Below are 20,976 nucleotides of genomic sequence, written 5' to 3'. Positions count from 1 at the left end.
GGAAATAACTAGTATTGCAAGAGCCTAGATATTGGATCACTCAGAAACCAATGTTTATGGAAGACATAAAAATATATTGATCCTTCTCTCCTTTTTTGATGTAGTGACGGAAATCATTGGAAGAGACATGCCGCAGATCTCTGCATCCCGTGGAGCAGGAGGTGCCGTCCTGCAGAAACCTGGAGAGACCCAGGAAGCTTTGCACTTTTCCTCTGAGTAACGTTATGTCCCCCTTTAGATCTACTGTGCTTCCGATTACGTGGCCTTGATGATCCTGGACACTGGATCCCTACAGAGCTGTTCTAGGAGAGCGGGAAAGAGAGTGGTAACAGGAAACAGGTTGAGTTCTAGATTTTTAGGATGCTGTAAAAAATAGAAAGATTACTTTATAAAAATGGACACCAAGAAGTGACCCAAGATTACTCTAACCTTGAGTAAAATACCAATGAGCTTTGCTTGTCTTGTGCATTTAACATAATTCTTTTATATGAAGTGCTTCATTGTATGGAGAAGCGTAGTTTTGCTCTCAAATATGCACAGTTACTGAATGTGGGTAATTTTTTTTTAATAAACACCATCTTTGTATGCTGCTTTTCTTTAGGAGAGATACTAAGATTGTAATAAAAATTTGTATACCTTTTGGACGGTCTTTTTGAAGAGCCTTTAAGCATATGTGGTTTCAAACTGATTTTTTAAAAATAATAATAATAATATAATAATAATAATACTCTCTCTCAAAGGCACAGAAGTCTCTATCATCTGAAGCCAATGCCTTTGGAAGTCTCACAAATGAATCATGGTTACCATTTTCTTTGGAGCTTTAGGAAGCAAAGCCAAATGTAGACCTGTGTTCCTGGGACACTGAAAAATTTTGGTAGGCTTGCAAAGAACACCAGTCCAACATGGCAAGATTGGGATAGAAACGACATTCCAAAACCTGACTTTTATACCTTCGTACCTTTGCTAGCACAGACCTGTTCTAAACAGAAGCACTTGTTCAAAAACGATTTATATATTGTGCTCTTTTTTAACTGAAGCCATTATACAAGTTTTTGGGCTGCGTCAAAAAGGCCTACGTTCCACATGGAGTCCTTTTGACCCGATTTGTTCAAACTTGTTAAACTGCTGTTCTTGAGATTCCTCAGGTAGAGAACTTCACACGGTCTGTTCTTTCTTCTTCTTCTGTTAGATGTGTCTGAAAATGTATGTTGGCATTTATATATGGGCTTCTTAAAACCTTTTCTTAATGGTTTAGCGATCCTACTGGGTTCCCCCCCCCCCCTTCCCATCCTTTTAAGAAATGAAGCTGGTGTAACGAAAAGAATGTAGCTAGGCCCTCTTACTGTAAGAGATGTACTTCACAGGGCTGACCAAGGCAGCTCACTGACCAGGGACACGTCAGCATTATGACCACTGAAGGTGAAACTGTCTGTGACCATCTATAGCAATAGTACTTATATACCACTTCATAGTGCTTTACAGCCCTCTCTAAGCGGTTTACGGAGTCAGGCTCTTGCCCCCAACAATCTGGGTCCTCATTTTACCCACCTTAGAAGGACGAAAGGCTGAATCAACCTTGAGCCTGGTGATATTAGAACTGCCAAATTGCAGGCAGCCGGCAGTCAGCAGAAGTAGCCTGCAGTACTGCACTCTAACCACTGCGCCACTGTGGCTCTTCTATGCATGTTAGGTTAATAGTTCCCACCACGGTGTGACTTGGGGTGGGCTCTATCTCTGATTCGAAACAGGAGAGATACAGAACCCCAACCACAGCAGATGAGAATGTCTACTAAATAAGAGTTCCTTCTTCTGTAAAATAGAAATCAAGATGTCTCAAGTTTAGATGAGCAAACGAATCAGGAGGCTGCAAAATGAAAAGGTAATTAGTAAGAGTCTTTCAGAACCATAAGGGTTAAGATACATAGGGGTTAAGATAGTTGGCGTACTGTTTTCTGACACTGTTTAGCTAATTTTTATAGCTACCTAAGTCTTAACTGATAGGGACAAGATAGGCTCTGTAGCGTCAGGCTACTGGCCCCAGGCTGATAGAGAGTGAAGTAGCTGTCTTCATTCAGCAAGCCTCTTGGCTTTTTATCAATCTCCATTTTTTTAATGAAAAGAATATAGGCAACTAAACCACAATTTAGTTATTAAGAGGGCTGCTTAACCATAATTATCTGCAGGCTACATTTACTGCTTAGTCTACAACTCACCCTACTATCTCAGGATGAAGTAAAACAAAGGAGATGCAGATGTGTTTGCACAGTTCAGAAGACAGCTCCCTAAAATAATTTAGAGCACTAAAATCATTCATATTCAAGGGTTCCTGGAACCGTTTATCTTGCTTTTTTTAATCGCACAGTTTTGACTCTTCAAAATACGAAGGTGATGCCATTGGAGGAGAATATTTGTAGCTCAGGGTTGAACCGTGGGGGTCCTTGGTGCTCTCTGAGCTTGTTTGTTTTGTGGCAGATGTTTCATTACCAAACTAGGTAACATCATCATGCACTGATAATGTTATCTAGTTTGGTAGTGAAACATCTACAAGCTCAGAGAACACCAAGGACCCCCCACAAAGATGAAACGAATGTTTTTTTTAAAAAAATTATCACTTTTTAAGATGGCAAGGAAGATGTCTTCATTCTAGTTGTTGTCTTCAGGGTTGGATCAAGCGGACATGTCATCTGGGTGACTCCTAAATTGATGCAGCATCCTCTTCCTTTCCTTGCTCATCCCCCCCTCCCCCCATGGTGGATTTCTTTATCTTCATTTCAGAGAGCTTATACAATCCAAAATGGCAATCCTTCCGATTGTCCGACCTACAGTAATCAAAACGGCCGCTCGCGAACTTCCGAAAATAAACAATTTCCCCCTCAAATGTTACGGTTTCTTTGGAAGTAAATCTACCTTCTGTTCAACAGATGCGCAACTAGTTGTATGTAAAGTACCAGCACGCCTAGTTACACATTGGAGTACTACATTCCTTTTCCGGACGTCCTTTTAATGTCTCCTCTGTGCTGTCACCGGGGTCTCTTTTACAGTTTTCAACCCTTAAAATGTGCCAGGCCTCCCAACGTTGGGTGGGTGAGGAAACAGACTTTACAAGAAATTCCCCGTTATTGTTGGAGGGTATCTTAATGGTCTTGAAAGCCTGGTGGAGGGTCCCTTCTTATACCCGAGAGAATCAAGGTGGAATTATTTTGAGTTTCTTTCCCAACCCGCTCTTCCTCCGCAAAGTTAAGTTGAGATGGACTTAACGATTCTTGCATTCCTTTGTTCAAAGCTATCTCCGTTGCCTCATACAGAGCGGGTCAGATGTGAACTTTGACATAGGCGAAGTTTCGGAGTTTTCTTGTGCTCTGAGATGAGTGATCCCCTCTTCTCCCTTAAACGTTCTCCCGGCTAGTGTGTCTTTGTATTTGTACCTAAAATGTGGGCACCCAAACAGTCCCGAGTTACTATGCACTAAGTGAGCAATCCACCAAGCACTGCAATGTCAGCTCCTCTCCCTCCGGCTGGCAAGAGGAACCTCTTAGCGATGCTGAAGGAGATGGAGAGTTTGCAGCAAAGGGGAGTAGTGGATTGTCTTCAACCTTCTGTTGCCTTGAAATACCCGATGCCTGTAGACGTAGAAGCAAACGCTTTCCTATTTAAAGCAAAACTATAGACGTTGAGTACTATAACGGTGGGGTTATTTTTTTGCCTTGTAAAAGCTTCAATGCAAGGGTCTTAATACACACACATACTTTTGGCTTGTGTGATGCTTTAGGTAAGACTGTTAATCTTGTGTAATGTAATAGAGATAAAAGCACATGATCTCCGTTAGACTATGCAATTTGCAATTTTCTGCCTGTGACTGGCATCTGTGTTGCTGGCGTCTCCAAATTTACAATTGCTTTCTATGCTGGGGCCCAGTTTTTTGTTTTTTTGTTTTTAAAAAAATGTTATGGAAAGCGTTCAAATGGTAGCTTTCATAACAAAAGAAGTGGAGGCTTTTGTAACCCAAAGGAGGTGATATAAATATATATGTATACATTGCCCATTTTGAAAGTTGTTTTGGTTTAACCAAAGTTTGACCACAATTTGGCGCTCCTTCTAACAAATGCTTCATTAGAAAATGGAATTGCCATCCATTGTAAACCAAAGAATAAAAGAGCAAAACAATTGCTTGGATGCAAACAAATCTGGGGGGGGGGGGAATAAAATCTATTTTTGATACATAGAATGAATGTCATTCCTTGAGGTTTGAAGATTGTTTCAATTGAAATTTTCTATTTAACAGTTTGGGACAATAATGATTTAAGACTAAAAGTTACATTCTAGATGTTTACAGAGCCTTGTATTGTAATTTCATGTACATTTGTGTATTAAACCTTTTGTAAATTATGATTGCAGTGCTACGTGCAGAAGTACAAAGGGAAAAAGCATTATAGGCTCTTGAATCATAGTGTTGAAATAAAAAAGAAAATGCATCTTGGAATCTGTGTCTTTATTTATCTCTCCTCATTAGTTCAGAAGAGTGAGGAGAGGTGAGTAAAACGATTAGCTGTGCCGTAGACATATCTTTTTTTTTTAAGCAAGCCTAAGATGATACAACACTTTGTCTTCCTTTAACATGTCTTCGGAATCGACTGTAAGTGGACTGGACTGGACACCAGTCCTTTAACTTCCATTGCAAAAGGTTAAAAAAAAAAAGGATTTGCTCCAATAGTGGTCTATTTTGCAAGAAGCCATACATTTGCTCAAAATGTGCGAATTCTTTATTCAGACATTTGTGGGTTTCATCTCAAGGATGTTTTGTTTCTGAAAGATTGATATAATCAGGCATTATAATATTCCTATTCTCAGAACAGGCATGATGGGCAGTAATTTTTTTTATTTTTTATAATCAGCCGCCTAAGAAAAACAGTGTTTGGTGAGATCTTTGCACTGTTATGGTATTATCTTCCAAATACTGGATTTATATATTTTAGCTCTACAACCCTAAATTAATTTGAGCCCCTTGACATCAGTTTCTGAGTCCCCTCTTAAATTTTATTCTGTATGGATTTTAGATATTGGCAGAACCCATTTAATAGCATCGCTTTCTGTAACCAGGACTTTTCTATTTCTGGCGATGAATAAAAACAACTTCACGAGGCTTTTTAAAATCAGATTTTTTTTGCTTTTAGATGTGACTGAAGCCTCACTATTGGCCTCTAATATGATAGATTCTGTAGTTGAATCTCTTTTAAGAGAATGTACAGGTTAATATAAGTCTGTGACTCCTACTTTGTCCATAGTGTTGTGGGGGCCAGGTTAAATTAACAAATGTAGCTTTTTGGCACACTTAAGATAATTTGCATAACTTCTTCATGAATCTTGTGATTCTCTCTGTAATTCAAATAAGATATATGCCATCTTTCTTGCCTTCTGATCTTTCCTACTGCCTTCTCCTAGTGATATCTTACAATTTATTACTTCTTGTTTGCATCTTACAATTATGATTGTATTTTATGACTTATGATCTATGACTTACCACTTTGTGTGTACACTTGAGAACTTATGCACCGGAGTCAAATTCCTTGTGTGTCCAATCATCCTTGGCCAATAAAGAATTCTATGTGTTGTTTTTTTTTAAAGTAATGGAAGTAGGGCACATAATAACCCATTCCTGTGGATTTTGTTTCTGGAATGTCCCATAGCAACCGATAAGATTTACTCCCAGAAATTTAGATGCTGAACTTCAATCTTAGATTCGTGATGGATCAGAGTTGAATCGGAGCTTTGCTACCCTGTGGCCGAATACCTGATTTGAATTTTGGGTCTACCAAGTGTGTTGCATCACAACTTCTCCCATGCTCAACTTTGCATGAAATAATTAAGTCACAGAAAACTGGCTTATTCTTGACTTGGGCATAGGACACGGTGGCTCAGTGGCTAAGACGCTGAGCTTGTCGATCAGAAAGGTTGACAATTCGGTCATTCGAATCCCTAGCGCCGCGTAACGGAATGAGCTCCCATTACTTGTCCCAGTTGCCAACTTAGCAGTTCAAAAGCACGTAAAAAATGCAAGTAGAAAAATAGGAACCACCTTTGGTAGGAAGGTAACAGTGCTCCGTGTGCCTTCGGCGTTTAGTCATGCCGGCCACATGACCACAGAGACGTCTTGGGGCAGCGCTGGCTCTTTGGCTTTGAAACGGAGATGAGCACCACCCCCTAGAGTCAGGAACGAATAGCACACATGTGCGAGGAAAACCTTTGGGCACCATGTTTTTATATTAATAAGGAGGTGTAGTTAAAAAAAGAGTGAGATAGAGTTTTGAGTCGTCATCCATCCTTTAATCCGGGGATCTCCAAACTTGGCATGCTGGCTAGGGAAGTCTGAGAATTGAGGTCCACAAGTTTTTCCCTTTTCTGAAGAGAGCTGCATCCGAGTTTGCTTCTGCTGGAGGGTACAAATTTAGGATTGGAGACCTAGTTTATCTAATACCTACGTGAATACAGTGAATAACCAAGAGCCTTCAAGCTGAGCTGAGCTCCAAGGTCCTATGTGAACACACCAATGTGCTTTCCTTGGCTTCCCCACCTCAGGTTTTGCTCTTTCTGGTGGCCTCCCATTCCATTTCTAACCAGAGCTGACCCTGCTTAGCTTTTTGAGATCATCTAGGTGCCGCTGCTGGCTGCCACACTTTAAAGATAGCCGTCTTAAAATAGAGAAGGGTTTTAAAAAAAGATTTGCTTAAAAAAAAAAGAACAGAAGCGAAGCGGCTTATTTTAGCAGCTGCAAGCAGCTGCGTTATTTAGCTCAGTTGCAACTGTCAGACAGATCCCTCCATTCTCACAAATTCCAGGGAATTCACTCCTTGTCTGCGATGGAATCCCTCAACAGATTGTGGAGAGTTGTGGGATTCAGAGCAAACATGCCTGAAGGATTGTGGAAGTGAGACGGCCAACCGGAAGGCTGCCCCATCTGCCTTTCTCCCCATCTGCAAGCAAAGAAATGGCGGAAGAATAGGAGCCTGCTTTCAGAGAGAGTATCCAGCAGATTCATTTCCTTCTGCTTCTCGGCTGAAGGATTTTAATCATCTTCCATACCTTATTATACCGGTAGATGTGGCTAAGGGACGCAGTGGCTCAGTGGCTAAGATGCTGAGCTTGTCAATTGAAAGGTCAGCACTTTGGTGGTTCGAATCCCTGGTGCCGCGTAACGGAGTGAGCTCCCGTTACTTGTCTCAGCTTCTGCCAACCCACCAATTTGAAAGCATGTAAAAATGCAAGTAGAAAAAATAGGGACCATCTTTCGGGGGGAGAGAACAGCATTCCGTGGGCCTTTGGCATTTAGTCATGCCGGCTACATGACCACAGATATGTCTTTGGACAGCGCTGGCTCTTCAGCTTTGAAACAGATGAGCACCCCTACAGTCAGGAATGAGTAGCACATATGTGCGAAGGGAACCTTTACCTTTAGATGTGGCTACACAAAGTTGTCATAGCAGAGGAAAGCCTCGTGCTAACTCTGATTGATCTCAGAACAGCTGTTTGGAGTTGGTTAGCCTGGCGGAGGTAAGGTAGGCTGGCAGATTGGGAAAATTTCTTGGAAGTCAACATTTTCTACCTTGTGGTGAAGAAAACTCTGGGAAAACCCATGGTTAAAAAAAAGAGGCTTCTTCATTTCAAAGCAGGGCTGGCCAACCTTGGGAACTTTTTAAAATGTGTGGACTTCAACTCCCAGCATTGGCTGGGGAACTTTGGGAGTTGAAATCCACACATCTTAAAATGGCCAACATGGAGAAACACTTTTTTAAATCCATGGGAATTGAAATGATCCCGATAATTGCTTGCCTGTGCCAAGGCTGCAAAGAAGATCGAATGAGTTGAACTGGAATCGCAAGTCCATTGCTTCAGCCTGTGTACCAGAATCCTATAAGATCTGTTCTAGTTAGGCTAGATCAGCCTAACGAGAGATCCAGTATGAAGGGGACATCTGGTGGTGGGATGTGGACATTGCAGAGCTTTTAAAAAAATGTGATTTTGCATTAAGATTTGTCTGGCAAATCTTGGTGGGAACTGGGTGTCTTCAGATTCTTGAGTTTTCAAATGGGCCATAGCAGGACTCTGTTCAAATAGAAGATACTATCAACTGCCGGTCTGTTGGTAGAACAGATGATCCCCAAGAAATAGTAGCTTGTATCTCTTTGTCAAATAGAAAACCCTATTTTGCAATGAGTGTGCACCTATTCTATTTAATAAGATTTAGCCCTCATTAAATTAGATTAAAGCTGGTTCAAAGCTACCCAACTAGCTTTCATGCGTAAGGCAGAACTAGAACTCACCATCTCCTGCCGATTGGCCCAAAGCCACCCAGCCACTTTTCAGACCTAAGGTGGGACTAGAACTCACTGTCTCCTGATTTCTAACCTGATGCCTTAACCATCAGGGCGGTTAATCTCCAAAAGATTAGTTTGGCAATTGTATTAACCGCCTATGGTTCATGTGAAAAAGCTCTTTTGCTATATCAGATGGTGTGCTGGAATTCAGTTGCTGATAGCCAGGGGGGCACATATTCCACATGCGGTGTGCTAATTGAATTACCAGTATCCCCCCCCCCCTTCCAGAATATGTTCTTATTTCAATTGCAAGAAGCTAAAGAGACAAGTCCATTTTCCTGCAAGCGTCTTTTATTTCTTATCATATCAAGAAGCATACACGGATTCAAGGGCAGGGCAGGTCTGATCCCCTTTTAAGTACTACTCAAGAGTTTTTTATTTAACAAAACAATAAACAAAAAAATATCCCTGCATTCACAGGTACCCGACTCAGTCTGGTTTCCTCCGTTGTTATTGCACATTTCGAAAGAATCCTGATCAAGGCACAGTTAAAAACCAAAATTATTTAGAGCTTGTACAAGAGATGTTTCGGCACACTCTACACAACATAAAATTATGTTCTTTGAACATGTATATACATACATTTAAAAAAAACATGCACTAATTAGACTTAAATTTTGACTTCTTTGCTGCATCATATACAAATGTGTATTGTAAACAAATGGCATGCATGTGAACGAGCAAAAACAAAATACAGTAGCTGAGCACTATGATGTTTAAATAAAGCAACATATATAATTTATTAGTCCTCCGTGTTAACGTGCTGTCATTGTACTACTAAGATTCTACCTTGTTTAGTTTACAGGTTGGCAGTTTGAAAATATGGCTTTACTTAGGGTTCTACCTCATGAAACAAAAATTAAAACAAAAACTAAAACACATGTCATTTCATTTGGACAACTTCTTTTTTCCTTTTTAAGGGAGTAGAAAAAACAATTCGATTTGACACCTTTCAACTAAAAAGCTTATTCTGTCATTTCATTCATTTAAGGAAAGGGAACAGGAAAATATAATTCAATTTGACACCTTTTTGGGAGGAAACAAGGAAAGATTCTTCTCTTTTGATGAGATGGGATTATTTTCTATTCCAAATTAAAGAAAGAGATTTGGCAAGTCTGTATTTTCAAACAAAACATTTTTTCTCTCCAAACAGGGAATGCAAACATTGTTTATATATATAAACAATATATATTTCTATTTTAAAAATAAAACGAAACAAAACTCACATCCTAAAGTCTACAGCACTTCAGTAGTTCAGCTGAGTAGTATTTGCCTTGATAATATTTGAGCAATTTATCCTGCTTTTTCGGGAATAGGTGGATGACATTCCTTCTCACTGGGCTGGTCTGCTTTGGGAGGATGTGGCTGCCCCCCCCCCCCCCCAGGAGGATAAAGAGGCGGCTGGGCAAGGAAGACACGGCTGCTTTGAAGAGGAAAGAGGAGATTTGTTCTTGGTCCCCACACTCGCATGCACCGGGGGGGGCGGTGGTGTCTAAATAAGGCAGAGGTCCACACAGTGGCCCCCCAAGAGGCTTCCGTTTCGCTCAGCCACAGCTTTCTTGGCGGAGTCCAGGCTGGGAAAAGAAACCAGAGCTTCTCCGCTCGGTTGACCGCTGAAGTTGAAAAGCGGAAGGACGGAGTCTGTCTGGAGCTGCAACAACGGAGGGAGAGGATCAAAAGGACGGCCGGGTGCAGGGGGATACAGCAAATAGGGGTCATCTCAGCTTCTCTTCCCCACTGGAGACAAAAACGTCCCGGAGTGGCTTATGCAGGAAAGATGAGGCTGCGTGAACTAAGAGCCTGTTAGACATGGTGGAGCTGAGATGACCTGGCAATGGGTGGTCCCTTCTTTGGATTCCATGGAGACAGGAGGGACACCCCCCTCCCTGTCTCTCACACACTTGAGGGCAGAACCTTCTCAAGCTCACCTGCCGGATCTGTACTCCAGGGCAGGCATGGGCAATTCATTTCCCCAGCTGGCCACGTGAGAAAAACGGGACTGTTGCGGAGGACCAAACAAAATAGGGCTGTGAAGGTGTGTATTAGGCACTCAAGCACCCATCTATGTCAATTTGAGAAAACCTTGTCTACAAAATAAAAGCAATTCAGTCCTGTTGCATACATATGTATGCTGACTAGAGAGGGCTGAAAAGCACTTCGAAGTGGTATATAACTAAATGCTCAGTGGCTAAGATGCTGAGGTTATCGATTAGAAGATCAGCAGTTCAGCGGTTCGAATCCCTAGCACCACATAACGGGGTGAGCTCCCGTTACTTGCCCCAGCTTCTGCCAGTCTAGGAGTTCGAAAGCATCTAAATGCAAGTAGAGAAAAATAGGGACCTTTGGTGGGAAGGTAACAGTGCTCCGTGGGACTTGGGCATTGAGTCATGCCAGCCACATGACCACGGAGGTGTCTTCGGACAGTGCTGGCTCTTTGGCTTTGAAATGGAGATGAGCACCGCCCCCTAGAGTCGGGAACGACTAGCACATGTGTGCGGGGGAACCTTGACCTTATAAGTAAGTGCCATTGCCATTTCAATTCATTTCCAGTTGACCTCATGAAGGCCACACAGGGATTGCCAAAAAGCCATAAAACACCCAGAACTGCTCCAGAATATTGTTGGAAATTAAAATGGAAGCTGAGAGGACCATGGTGCAGAAGTCACAGAGCCCTCTCTGAAAATCGACACCATGGGAAGCCATGCACAAGCAGACAGCACCCAGATGACATGGGCAAGCCACAGGTCTATCAACTGTAAGTCTTGGTAACTCCAACAGCCCCTTTCAGATCATAATTTCATTTATCCATGGAGAAGAATATTTGTAGCTCAGGCTTGAAATGAGGGGGGGGTGTTCTTTGGTACTCTCTAAACCTGGTTGTTTTCTTGACCAGTTTCACGACCCCCACTAGCTCACTTGTACTGATGATGTTACCTAGTGGGGTCACGAAACGTCTGCACGAAAACAACTAAGCTCAGAGAGGAGCTGTCCATTTCATTTAGATCTTGCTTTTCTATCCTGATCTTTGATTTTTAGAATTGCTTACCTGGGCGATCCAGTTGGTCATCTTTAGCCACACGTTTTTAAGTCACCCACCCACCCCAAATAGCAAACATTGAAAAGGGTATAGAAGAGAACCAGCAGTAATGAATATCAAGTTAGGAAGGAAGGAAGTTGATTTCATATATTTCATCCCCCGCAAAAAAGAAATGTTAGACCAAAACAGTTTTTATTATTATACTCTCAGATGATCTAAGACAGAGGTCTTCAAACTTGGCAACTTTAAGACTTGTGGACTTCAACTCCCAGAATTCTCCAGCCAGCTGGCTGGAGAATTCTAGGAGTTGAAGTCCACAAGTCTTAAAGTTGCCAAGTTTGGGGACCCCTGGTCTAAGATAACATCTACAACTTAAACCAACAATTAGGGGGAAACACAGGTAATCCTCAAGGTACGACCATCAATTTACTGTTTGAAGTAACAGCAGCACTGGAAAGCTGACTTACGACTGGTCCTTCCACTTACGACCACTGCAGCCTCTCCACAAGTATGTGATCAAAACTCTGGCGTTTCTCAACCGTGGTGTATTGACAAAGGGTTGTAGCATCCAGTGAGAGTTGTGCGATTGTCATTTGCAACCAAAATCAAAAGGAGGAAGCCGGATTTGCTTAGCGACAATATGATTCACTTACAACCATAGCAAAAGAAAAATAAAAGGTTGTAAAATCAGGTGCGACTTGCTTAACAATGGAAATTCGGATCCCAATCGAGGTCGTAAATTGAGGATTACCTGTAATGCAATGTATTTCCCCCCCCCCCACAGGGAAACAGCTGATTTTGCGTGGACTTCTATTCAACAGTCCCTGTAAAGCACATTTAGCCAAACACCAAAGCAGAAAAACCCTTGTAAGTCTCAATGGCGAACTCCCCAGAACTGAAATCAGCATATTTTAGCATAAGAACCTCGGTGGTGCAGTGGTTAGAGTGCTATACTGCAGGCTACTTTTGCTGACTACTGACTGCCTGCAATTTGGCAGTTCAAATCCCACCAAGGTTGGCTCAGCCTTCCATTTTTCTGAGGTTGGAAAAATGAGGATCCAGATTGTTGTGGGCAAGAGGCTGACTCTGTAAACCACTTAGAGAGGGATGTAAAGCACTATAAAGCGGTATATGTCTAAGTGCTCTTGCTATATTTGGGAGGATCATATGAGACAATGGTTTCAGTCTTGTGTCCTATATTTGCCTAAGAAATAAACCCATTTCCTGAGTTTGTGCAACACTGAACCAACAGCTAACCCCAGAACCTTCCTTCATGGTATATGTGCTTAAAACGTTGTTCCTGTATTGGGAAGATGGCTTGTCTACCATATTAGCAAGCAAGTTGAGTTTGAAGTTATTCAAGGAAAATACAACTTGAATCCATACTTACCCTGTTTCCCCGAAAATAAAACCTCCCCAGATAATAAGCCCAATTGGGCTTTTGAGCGCATGCGCTAAAATAAGCCCTTCCCCAAAAATAAGCCCTCCCTGAAAATACTGCAACACAGCAGCAGCCATGAAGTGACCACCCTCGCCGCTTCCTGCACCTCAAAAATAATAAGATCTCCCCGAAAATAAAGCCAAGTGCTTATTTCGGTGGTCAAAATAAAATAAAACCCTGTCTTATTTTTGGGGAAACACAATACTATGCGTGTTCCAAGATCCATTTGATAAGCTACAGCAGTATTTCTCAACCTTAGTAACTTTTAAGATGTGTAGAATTCTGGGAATTGAAGTCCACACTTCTTAAAGTTGCCAGGTTAAGAAACACTGAGCTAGACAATAGGGAAAACAAACCATGGTTAAGTTCTGGTATTACAGAAATAACTGCAAATATGGATGCTCGGATATCTTAAATGTAGCCTGGCATGTTTTTTTCAAATAGCCCACAATGCATGCAAGCCTGGCCTTCCCCAAGCCAAGAAGGATTCGTCTCCTAGATTGGACATTATTCAAGGCTGTTCTGTGGAGCGAACAGTGGAAGAAAAAGGAGCAACAAAAATAATATTGTCTCTGCGGTAGCTGCTTTGGAAAAGAGGAGGGAATTTGTCCACACATGTTCAGCATTGGGTCTGCCATGAACATCTGTTTTCCTGTGTCTGATGGGAAGAGATCTAGTAGAAATTTAACAGTTATCAAATAACTGGTCTGAAGATATAAGCTTTCCCAGCATGTTTGAGACAGCAGACTCCATTGGTCAGTTTTTTGGATGAAGCTGAGGGCCGCAAACACTTCTACCATCACTTCCTTGACTAGTTAGCAGCTAGACTACAGGAAGCAGATTCAAATCCTAGGCAAATAAATCCCCAGGTCTTAACTAGTCACACAATGTCGTTCCTGAACTGGTACCCGGCAAATGGTGGCTGGGCCTTATGCATTCTCAAGAGCTCTTGAGGTCCCCAAGTGGATTGTGACCAATGGAAGAACAATGGAAGAACCAATCAGGACGCCAATTAAATGATGCTTCCTCTCCTATCTGTCCCATATTTTGCTTTTCCTGCTCCAGGTTTGACCATAGGATCAAGGGAGAGTGGCTTGCATAGCTGGTGATGGCTGCAGCGAGGAAGCCTTGTTCCCCCCCCCCCCCGCAAAACCCAGAATGAAAGAATGCCACACAAACTCCAAAAGTCCCAACCTCCCAACATTGTCCTAAATGTTCATCCCGAAGCACAAAAGCACATTGAGACGTTCAACGTCACCATTGGGTTAGTGGAGTCATGCGAAGTGCCCAAGCAAAGGAAGTGTTAGCAAGCAAAATCCCATCACGAGCTAGGAAGGGAAGGATGAAACATGATTGGTTGGTTTGGGGGTTGGTTTCGGGTTTTGGGTTATTTTTTTTATTTTTTTGAAAGAAAGGGAAAAGGAGGGAACATAAATCATCTCCCCGCAGAATCATTTCCATTCACCACCAAAGAGTTCCGCTTCAGCCAATCCGAGCTTACCTTCTCTCTGGTGGTTACCAACACTTACAAGCACACCCAGTCTTTCGGTGCTTGTAACACGCCCCTTGCTTGGTCGTTGAGCTGAATGAGGCCATTGTAGTCGTCGGGAGCATACTACAGTACAAGTGTGACACAGAAGATCAGCAAGAGAAGGAGCAGGGGGTCGTGAACCAGCAACTCACCCTTTCCCCCCATCAGCACTTGCCATTTTCCTTTCAGGGGGAGGGGGTTTACAGTTCCCATCGGCACAAGGAAGTGAGGGGACACTGGCCTCAGAGCTAAACCCAACAGCAAACCTGTTGGAATAAGCTTCCACAATTTCCAGAGAGAGGGGCTACTGAAGCCAGCAAGCGTTGAAACAAGCTATTGGCCATCGCTTAGACCTGACTTTGGGGGCTGGGAGGGGGAAACCTTGTGAAAAAGTTCAATTGTTAATTGGCACATCTTCATAGGAGCAAGTTGATTTCATAGAGCCAAAGTGGCGCAGTGGTTAGAGTGCAGGTACTGCAGGCTACTTCAGCTGACCGCGAGCTGCAGTTTGGCAGTTCGAGTCCCACCAAGCTCAAGGTTGGCTCATCCTTCCATCCTTCCGAGGTGGGTCAAATGAGGACCCAGTTTGTTGGGGGCAAGAGGCTGACTCTGTAAACCACTTAGAGAGGCCTGTAAAGCATTATATAAGTCTAAGTGCTATTGCTATCTTGGTTGTTCGACGCATCAGGCTACAAGTGTGAAGAGCAAAGAAGATGGGGAAACCAATGGAAAGTATCACATGGCCATTGCATCCAGATAATCATCATTCCGGCTAAACAGTGATGAAGTTCAGAACCCAGGGGGACTTCGACAACAACTGGAAGCAATGGAAACCAGCTAACAACAAGCTTCCTATTAGCAGGTTCTTCTCATGCCCACAAGAAGATTGGAGAGGATCGCCTTGGCCTTTAAACACAACACAGGATCAGTGCTGAAGCCTAGGCTTCTAGCAGATTTATGTTTCAGAAGAAAGTGGAGAGATCTGAAACTAAAGCTGCATCGTAAGTTGAAAAGGACAAGCCAGGATCAAAAACGCTTTCAGAGAAGGAAATCGTGAGAACTCATTCCTTGAGAAACCGCGGTTTCTTATTTCTTATTGTATCTGAGGTAGGCCATGTTATGATGACAAACACAAGAATTCCAATCTCAGATTCAACCTGAGTTTGGTACAGGCAGCGAGATGTCTGAAGGCCCACTTGAAACAGAATAAGAGAACAAGTCCTTTGCCACGAGTGATAGATGCCTTGCCAGTAAATAACAAGAGCGGGCCACAAGAGGGCACCTTTAAGCAGGGCATAGATGACTTTCAAGAGGAGAGGCTGGCTTTTCTCTTAGCTTCCAGAGATGCTGAGACTGCAATTCCCAGAATTCCCAGTGGGAATAACCGGAGTTGCAGCCCTAACACATTTAAAGGTTGCCCAGAGGAGAAAGCAACCTCAAAAAAATAAATAAATCCACCATAGTTTTGTCCTTGTTCGGAGGAGAAGGAAATCAAGATCCATTTCACGAAGTAAGGCAAAGGAGTTAGTCCTTGTCCAGCAGTTTAACTCCCCTTTCCATGTGTGACTGTCGTATTTCTCTCTCCCTCCCTCCCTCTCCCTCTCCCTCCCTCCCTCCCTCCCTCCCTCCCTCCCTCCCTCTCTCTCTCTCTCTCTCTCTCTCTCACACACACACACACACACACACACGAACGATTCTGTAATCAGAACTAGGTGATGGAAAGCTCAGGAAAGAGTCCCAAGCTTTTTACTTTAGAAAAACATTTAACTCATGTTAAACATTTTACCCCATAGAGTCCAATAAAGACTGGGCACATTTAGCAGCTATGAGGTGTGTGTGTGTGTCTGTGTGTGTCTGTGTGTGTCTCTGTGTGTGTAAGGCAGAGAAGGAAATAGGTCTAGGAAGAAAGCTACAGCAGGGAAGTGAAATAACTCTCATTACTTTCTCTGCTGCTCCAACCAATGTAGAGAATGTTTGTAGCTCAGGGTTAAACTCAGGGGCTCTCTGAGTTTAGTGATGGTTTTCTTGTAGATGTTTCATGACCCAAGTAGGTAATATCATCAATGCTAGAAAGGAGTGGGATTTGCAGGGAGGAGGAGGAGGAGGAGGAGGAGGAGGAGGAGGAGGAGGAGGAGGAGGAGGAGGAGAGGGAGAAGGGGGAGAGGGAGAAGGGGGAGGACGATGACTGTGGAGTCCTTGGTGCTCTCTGAGCCTGGTGGTTTTCTTGTAGACATTTCATGACCCAAGTAGATAACATCATCAATGCCAGAAGGGAGTGGGATTTGCAGGGAGGAGGAGGAGGAGGAGGAGGAGGAGGAGGAGGAGGAGGAGGAGGAGGAGGAGGAGGAGGAGGAGGAGGAGGAGGAGAAGGGGGAGGACGACTGTGGAGTCCTTGGTGCTCTCTGAGCCTGGTGGTTTTCTTGTAGACATTTCATGACCCAAGTAGGTAACATCATCAATGTCAGAAGGGAGTGGGGTTTGCTCTCTATCTATACACAAGGGGTTTGCCCTGTCAGTGTTGGTGGGAGTGGCCACTTGTGGAGAGGAGGGATTGTCCAGGGAAGTCAGGGGGGTTGGGAGCCAATTATGATTGTTCCCCAATCCTCTGTTTTTGCTAGACACACTTTCTCTCTCCCTAAATGGGGAAGAAAACCTGAACCAGGATGAGATGCAGCAAGAATTAGTTACAAGTGAGCACAGGAATGCATATTGTGTCCCAAGGGAAAAAAGTGATCTACGGAGGATCAAAACTCATAGTTTCAAAGGCCATTTTGAAAATTAAAAAGACCCAACACCTTAAGAAAACAGAAATCAGTGATTTTAAGAAGGAAAAGTCACTTTCTTTGCCATGGTGCAACTTCATTAGATTATAACCCGAGTTCATACAGAGAGTGAAACCATATTCTACCAGAATCTGTTGGGACTAACTTTGCATTAAGGGGATGGAAAGTCCATGGCAATGGAAATGATGGAAATGGACAAAAGGAATGCAAAAGTGGTGTCCAATGATGCCAAGACCCTCACTTCTGTCATATGAGTGATGACCTCATCACACCAACAGCACAATCTCTAAATCAATAGACATTCTTCAAAAATAAAACATCCGCCCCCATTACGACTTCACTAAAACCAAAGTTTTGTGGTCCTGTTTACTTGGTTATACAGATAGTCCGCGACTTACCACCTCCATTTCTGTTGCTAAGCAAGACAGTTGTTATGTGAATTTTGCCCCATTTTATGACCTTTCTCACTGCAGTTGTTAAGTGAATCACTGCAGTTGTTAAGTTAGTGACTGCGGTCGTTTAGGGAAATCTGACTTCCCCATTTGACTTTCCTTGTCAGAAGGTCGCAAAAGGGGATCCTTTTCCTGCAACCATCATAAATATGGGCCAAGAGTGTCTGAATTCTGATCACGTGACCATGGAGATGCTGCAATGTCTCATAAGTGTGAAAAAAAATGGTGATGAGCCACTTTTTTTCAGTGCTGTTTCGGCCACTAAACAAATAGTTGTAAGTTGAGGACTATCTGTAGGTTTAAACACCCATCCACGTTGAATATTTAACACTAGGTCTCCATTTTCCAATGTTGGAAGTTCTCAGAAGGCTACAGATCCCTCTGGCGTTGAAGAGCTTCTCTCCAGAATGAGATTTGGGAAATGCCCACTGTGAATCATCCCAACAGATCAGGAGTCTCCAACCTTGGCAACTATAAGCCTGGAGGACTTCAATTCCCAGAATTCCACAGCCAGCAAAGGACTTCAACTCCCAGAAACATCCTGACAGATCAGGGGTCTCCAACCTTGGCAACTATAAGCCTGGAGAACTTCAGCTCCCAGAATTCCCCAGCCAGCTTTGGCAATTCTGAGAGTTGAAGTTCTCCAGGCTTATAGTTGCCAAGGTTGGAGACCGCTGAGCTAGATGCTCTTACAAGGAGAAGGGGATGCAAGAGAAAAAGGCCTGGCACTCACCTGATACCCTTGGAAAAAGCTGAGGATTTCCTTCATTCCTGCGTTGTAGGGCAATCCTTGCATCCGGACAAGGGCGCCTGCTTGAGGGAGCATCGGAGTGTGAGAAGCCGAGGCAGCAGCTGCAACAGCGGCTTGGGGAGCCGTGATGTAGCCAACCGTGGTTGGAGACACCGGTGGGCTGAAGAGAGAGGAACAGAACATGTTGGTCGAAGGGCTGTTTCCACCGATTGGCACATCACTTGGATCAGAACCCTTGGGGACTGGGAACTCATTCTCTTCAACCAGGTCTCTCAACCTTGGTGGCAACTTTTAAGATGTGTGAATTTCAACTCCCAGAGTTCCCCAGCCACTGCTGGTTGGGGAATTCTGCGAGTTGAAATTCACACATCTTAAATTTACCCAGATTGATTAAATCCTCTTCTAAAGTCACAAGAATTGAATAAATGATTCTGACAGCCATTTGCTTGAAAAGAAGATTGATTAGATTAAGATTAAGAGAGTTGGAAGGGACCTTGTAAGTCATTATGGAGGCCCAAGCAGGGGACCCTACTCTATTTCTGACAAATGAAAGTCTGGTCTCTTCATGAAAGCTTTCAGTGATGAAGCTCCCGCACTTTTTCCATTTTAAAAGTAGAAACTCTTGTAGAGAAATGGGAACATCTGGCTGGCTGGCCGGCCAAAACGTTCTCAAGACCCTTTTCCAAGGACAGGATAATATTATGGGCTGTAAACCACCCTCCGAACCTCCGAAGCTAAAACACGTGAAGAATGGTTGGAGGAATTGAGCATGTCTAGTTTAATGAAAAGAAGAACTAGGGATGACATAATAAGCAGTGCTTCAATATTTAAGGGAAACCTGCCATCCTGGGCCCAACGTTTGGGAAGCCAGACTCTACCTGTCACAAGTCAGGACAAAGGGTGAGTGATGGAGGAGTAACACCTCCTTAAAAAAACCTTGGTCCAGCTGGCCCGGCTGGTAGCACCTCGTAAGGGTCCCTTTCCAGGGTTATAGGAGAAGACGGTCAACGGTTTTGAAGGCGGAAGAGGGCTCTACGCCCCAACGGCAGATAATGCGGCAGAATCATCTTCTAGGAGAAGGGAAACTCTGATTACATTCCTCCACTGCCTTGTGGCTCTATCCACTACTGGAAAAGGCTTCGGGAGCCAACCTGGAGGCAAAATCCGGAACCGGAGTCCTGGAAGCAGTTCGTGACTGTGTACAACCACGTTCTGCTAACTCCTGTGACGTAGCTGGAATCCATCGTATTGTCTTTGCCGTTCCATTGGACTATTTCAGCAACATGGAGAGTGGGGAATCTTCTGCTTGGGTCACAGTCTATCCTCCATATTCATCTACCCAGGCCTCGTGCTCTGGAGAGGACACTCCAGCTTTACCTCTTTCCAGAGCACGATACCATCGTCTTGAGACCGAAGGATGCCAATGCTGGTGAGACCCACAAGCAGAAAAAGCTACGATGCTTATAAAGTTTGAGCATTGCAGTCAATATAATCTGAGAGCATCTGGCTGGGGTCAGTTCGGCTCAGCTTTGCAAGGACGGCACACATGGGGTTCTAGCATTTTCTTCTAAACAGACCTGGGATATTATTTATTACTTTCTTTTTTAAAAAGTTTTTTATTTTATTCATACAATCATATCGTCTTTGCAGCACATTTTACATCTTTTACATATCCATTGTGTTTCCTTTATCACAAAGGAATGTGAGATATATATTTCATATTTCTTATTTCGTCTACAATCTATCTTGTATTTTCCCCTCTCATTGATTCTGTGGTTTTTGTATTTGTTTTGTAGTTTTGTGATCTTTCTTCTTCTCTTTGTTACTATCCTGTTTTTTGGGGGGGATATTATTTTCTTTGGCATGCCCGTCAATTTTACTAGTTTTGTACCTCTGCTTGTTTTTTTTTTTTTTTAAAAAAATACCTTTTCGTGATATTAAAAGCACTAGTTCCCTTCTTAACCTTGCAGTAAACCTTCTCAGAACACTTTCTGCCCTTTGAAGGACAAAACAGGAATGCATGAAAATAAATTATGTCCCAGGGCTATGGAGCAGCTTGGCTCGTGAAGGTGAAAAAGAGGCTTTGGAGAATGCAAGGACAAATGTGTAAGCTCACATTTGCAAACTCCGTAAACTCAATGCAGTTTTTCCTCCACCAGCCGTGGAAGGAAGACAGGGAATCCTGGGGGGAAAGCCCAGCTGAATAATAACCGTTTTCTGTCTCACAGACTTGGTGGTGGAAGAAAAGATTGGGAAGGCCTGGAACAGGGCCAGGGTAACTGTTGAAGACATATAAGTATCCTCCAAGCAAATGGAAGCTTTTCCCAGCTCCAGATCTTCAGACAATCTTTACTAGTTTTTGCATTTATTTACAAGTTTGTTATCTGCCCCAGTCCAAAGATAAAGCAAGCAAGAGGATTCAAACTCCTGCACATGGGCCATGTTGGCTGATATACAGAAGGGAGGGGGCTTAGAAAACTGGTCAAAATGACCAAAACATTGGCTGAATTTCAAGCAGAGAACAAGAGCTCCATTGCTGGAGGCTTTTAAGAAGAGGCTGGATCACTACTTGTCAGAATTCGTACTGGGTCTTCTGCTTGAACACAGAGTAT

At 43.2% G+C, this 20,976-nt stretch overlaps 2 protein-coding genes across 4 annotated transcripts in view; one reads left to right on the top strand and one right to left on the bottom strand.

The window, feature by feature from the left end:
• Positions 1 to 4,472, top strand: part of NFATC3 (nuclear factor of activated T cells 3) — a 58,236-nt gene extending 53,764 nt beyond the window's left edge. For both annotated transcript variants that reach the window (XM_087728663.1, XM_087728662.1), the window contains exon 10: positions 105 to 4,472. In XM_087728663.1, the coding sequence (XP_087584789.1) occupies positions 105 to 220 (116 nt within the window). In that variant the 3' untranslated portion in view covers positions 221 to 4,472. The remainder of the gene's footprint in view (positions 1 to 104) is intronic.
• A 4,170-nt stretch (positions 4,473 to 8,642) lies between these two features.
• The window catches only part of ESRP2 (epithelial splicing regulatory protein 2), a 62,679-nt gene continuing 50,345 nt past the window's right edge, over positions 8,643 to 20,976 (bottom strand). Inside the window, exons 15-17 of one of the 2 annotated variants that reach the window (XM_087729345.1) lie at positions 18,347 to 18,524; positions 14,349 to 14,462; positions 9,885 to 10,020 (exon numbers count right to left, since the gene is read on the bottom strand). In XM_087729345.1, coding sequence (XP_087585471.1) covers positions 14,373 to 14,462; positions 18,347 to 18,524 — 268 coding nt within the window. In that variant the 3' untranslated portion in view covers positions 9,885 to 10,020; positions 14,349 to 14,372. Of the gene's footprint in view, positions 10,021 to 14,348; positions 14,463 to 18,346; positions 18,525 to 20,976 lie in introns of both variants that reach the window. The other variant, XM_087729344.1, reaches the window with a different exon arrangement.

Source organism: Thamnophis sirtalis, unplaced genomic scaffold, assembly GCF_051295495.1.
Source record: "Thamnophis sirtalis isolate CommonGarterSnake01/CBP01778 unplaced genomic scaffold, rThaSir2_p1.2 scaffold_14, whole genome shotgun sequence".
Lineage (NCBI taxonomy): Eukaryota > Metazoa > Chordata > Lepidosauria > Squamata > Natricidae > Thamnophis > Thamnophis sirtalis.
The sequence above is the reverse complement of the archived record's forward strand: the minus strand, read 5'-3'. Positions and strand labels throughout refer to the sequence as shown.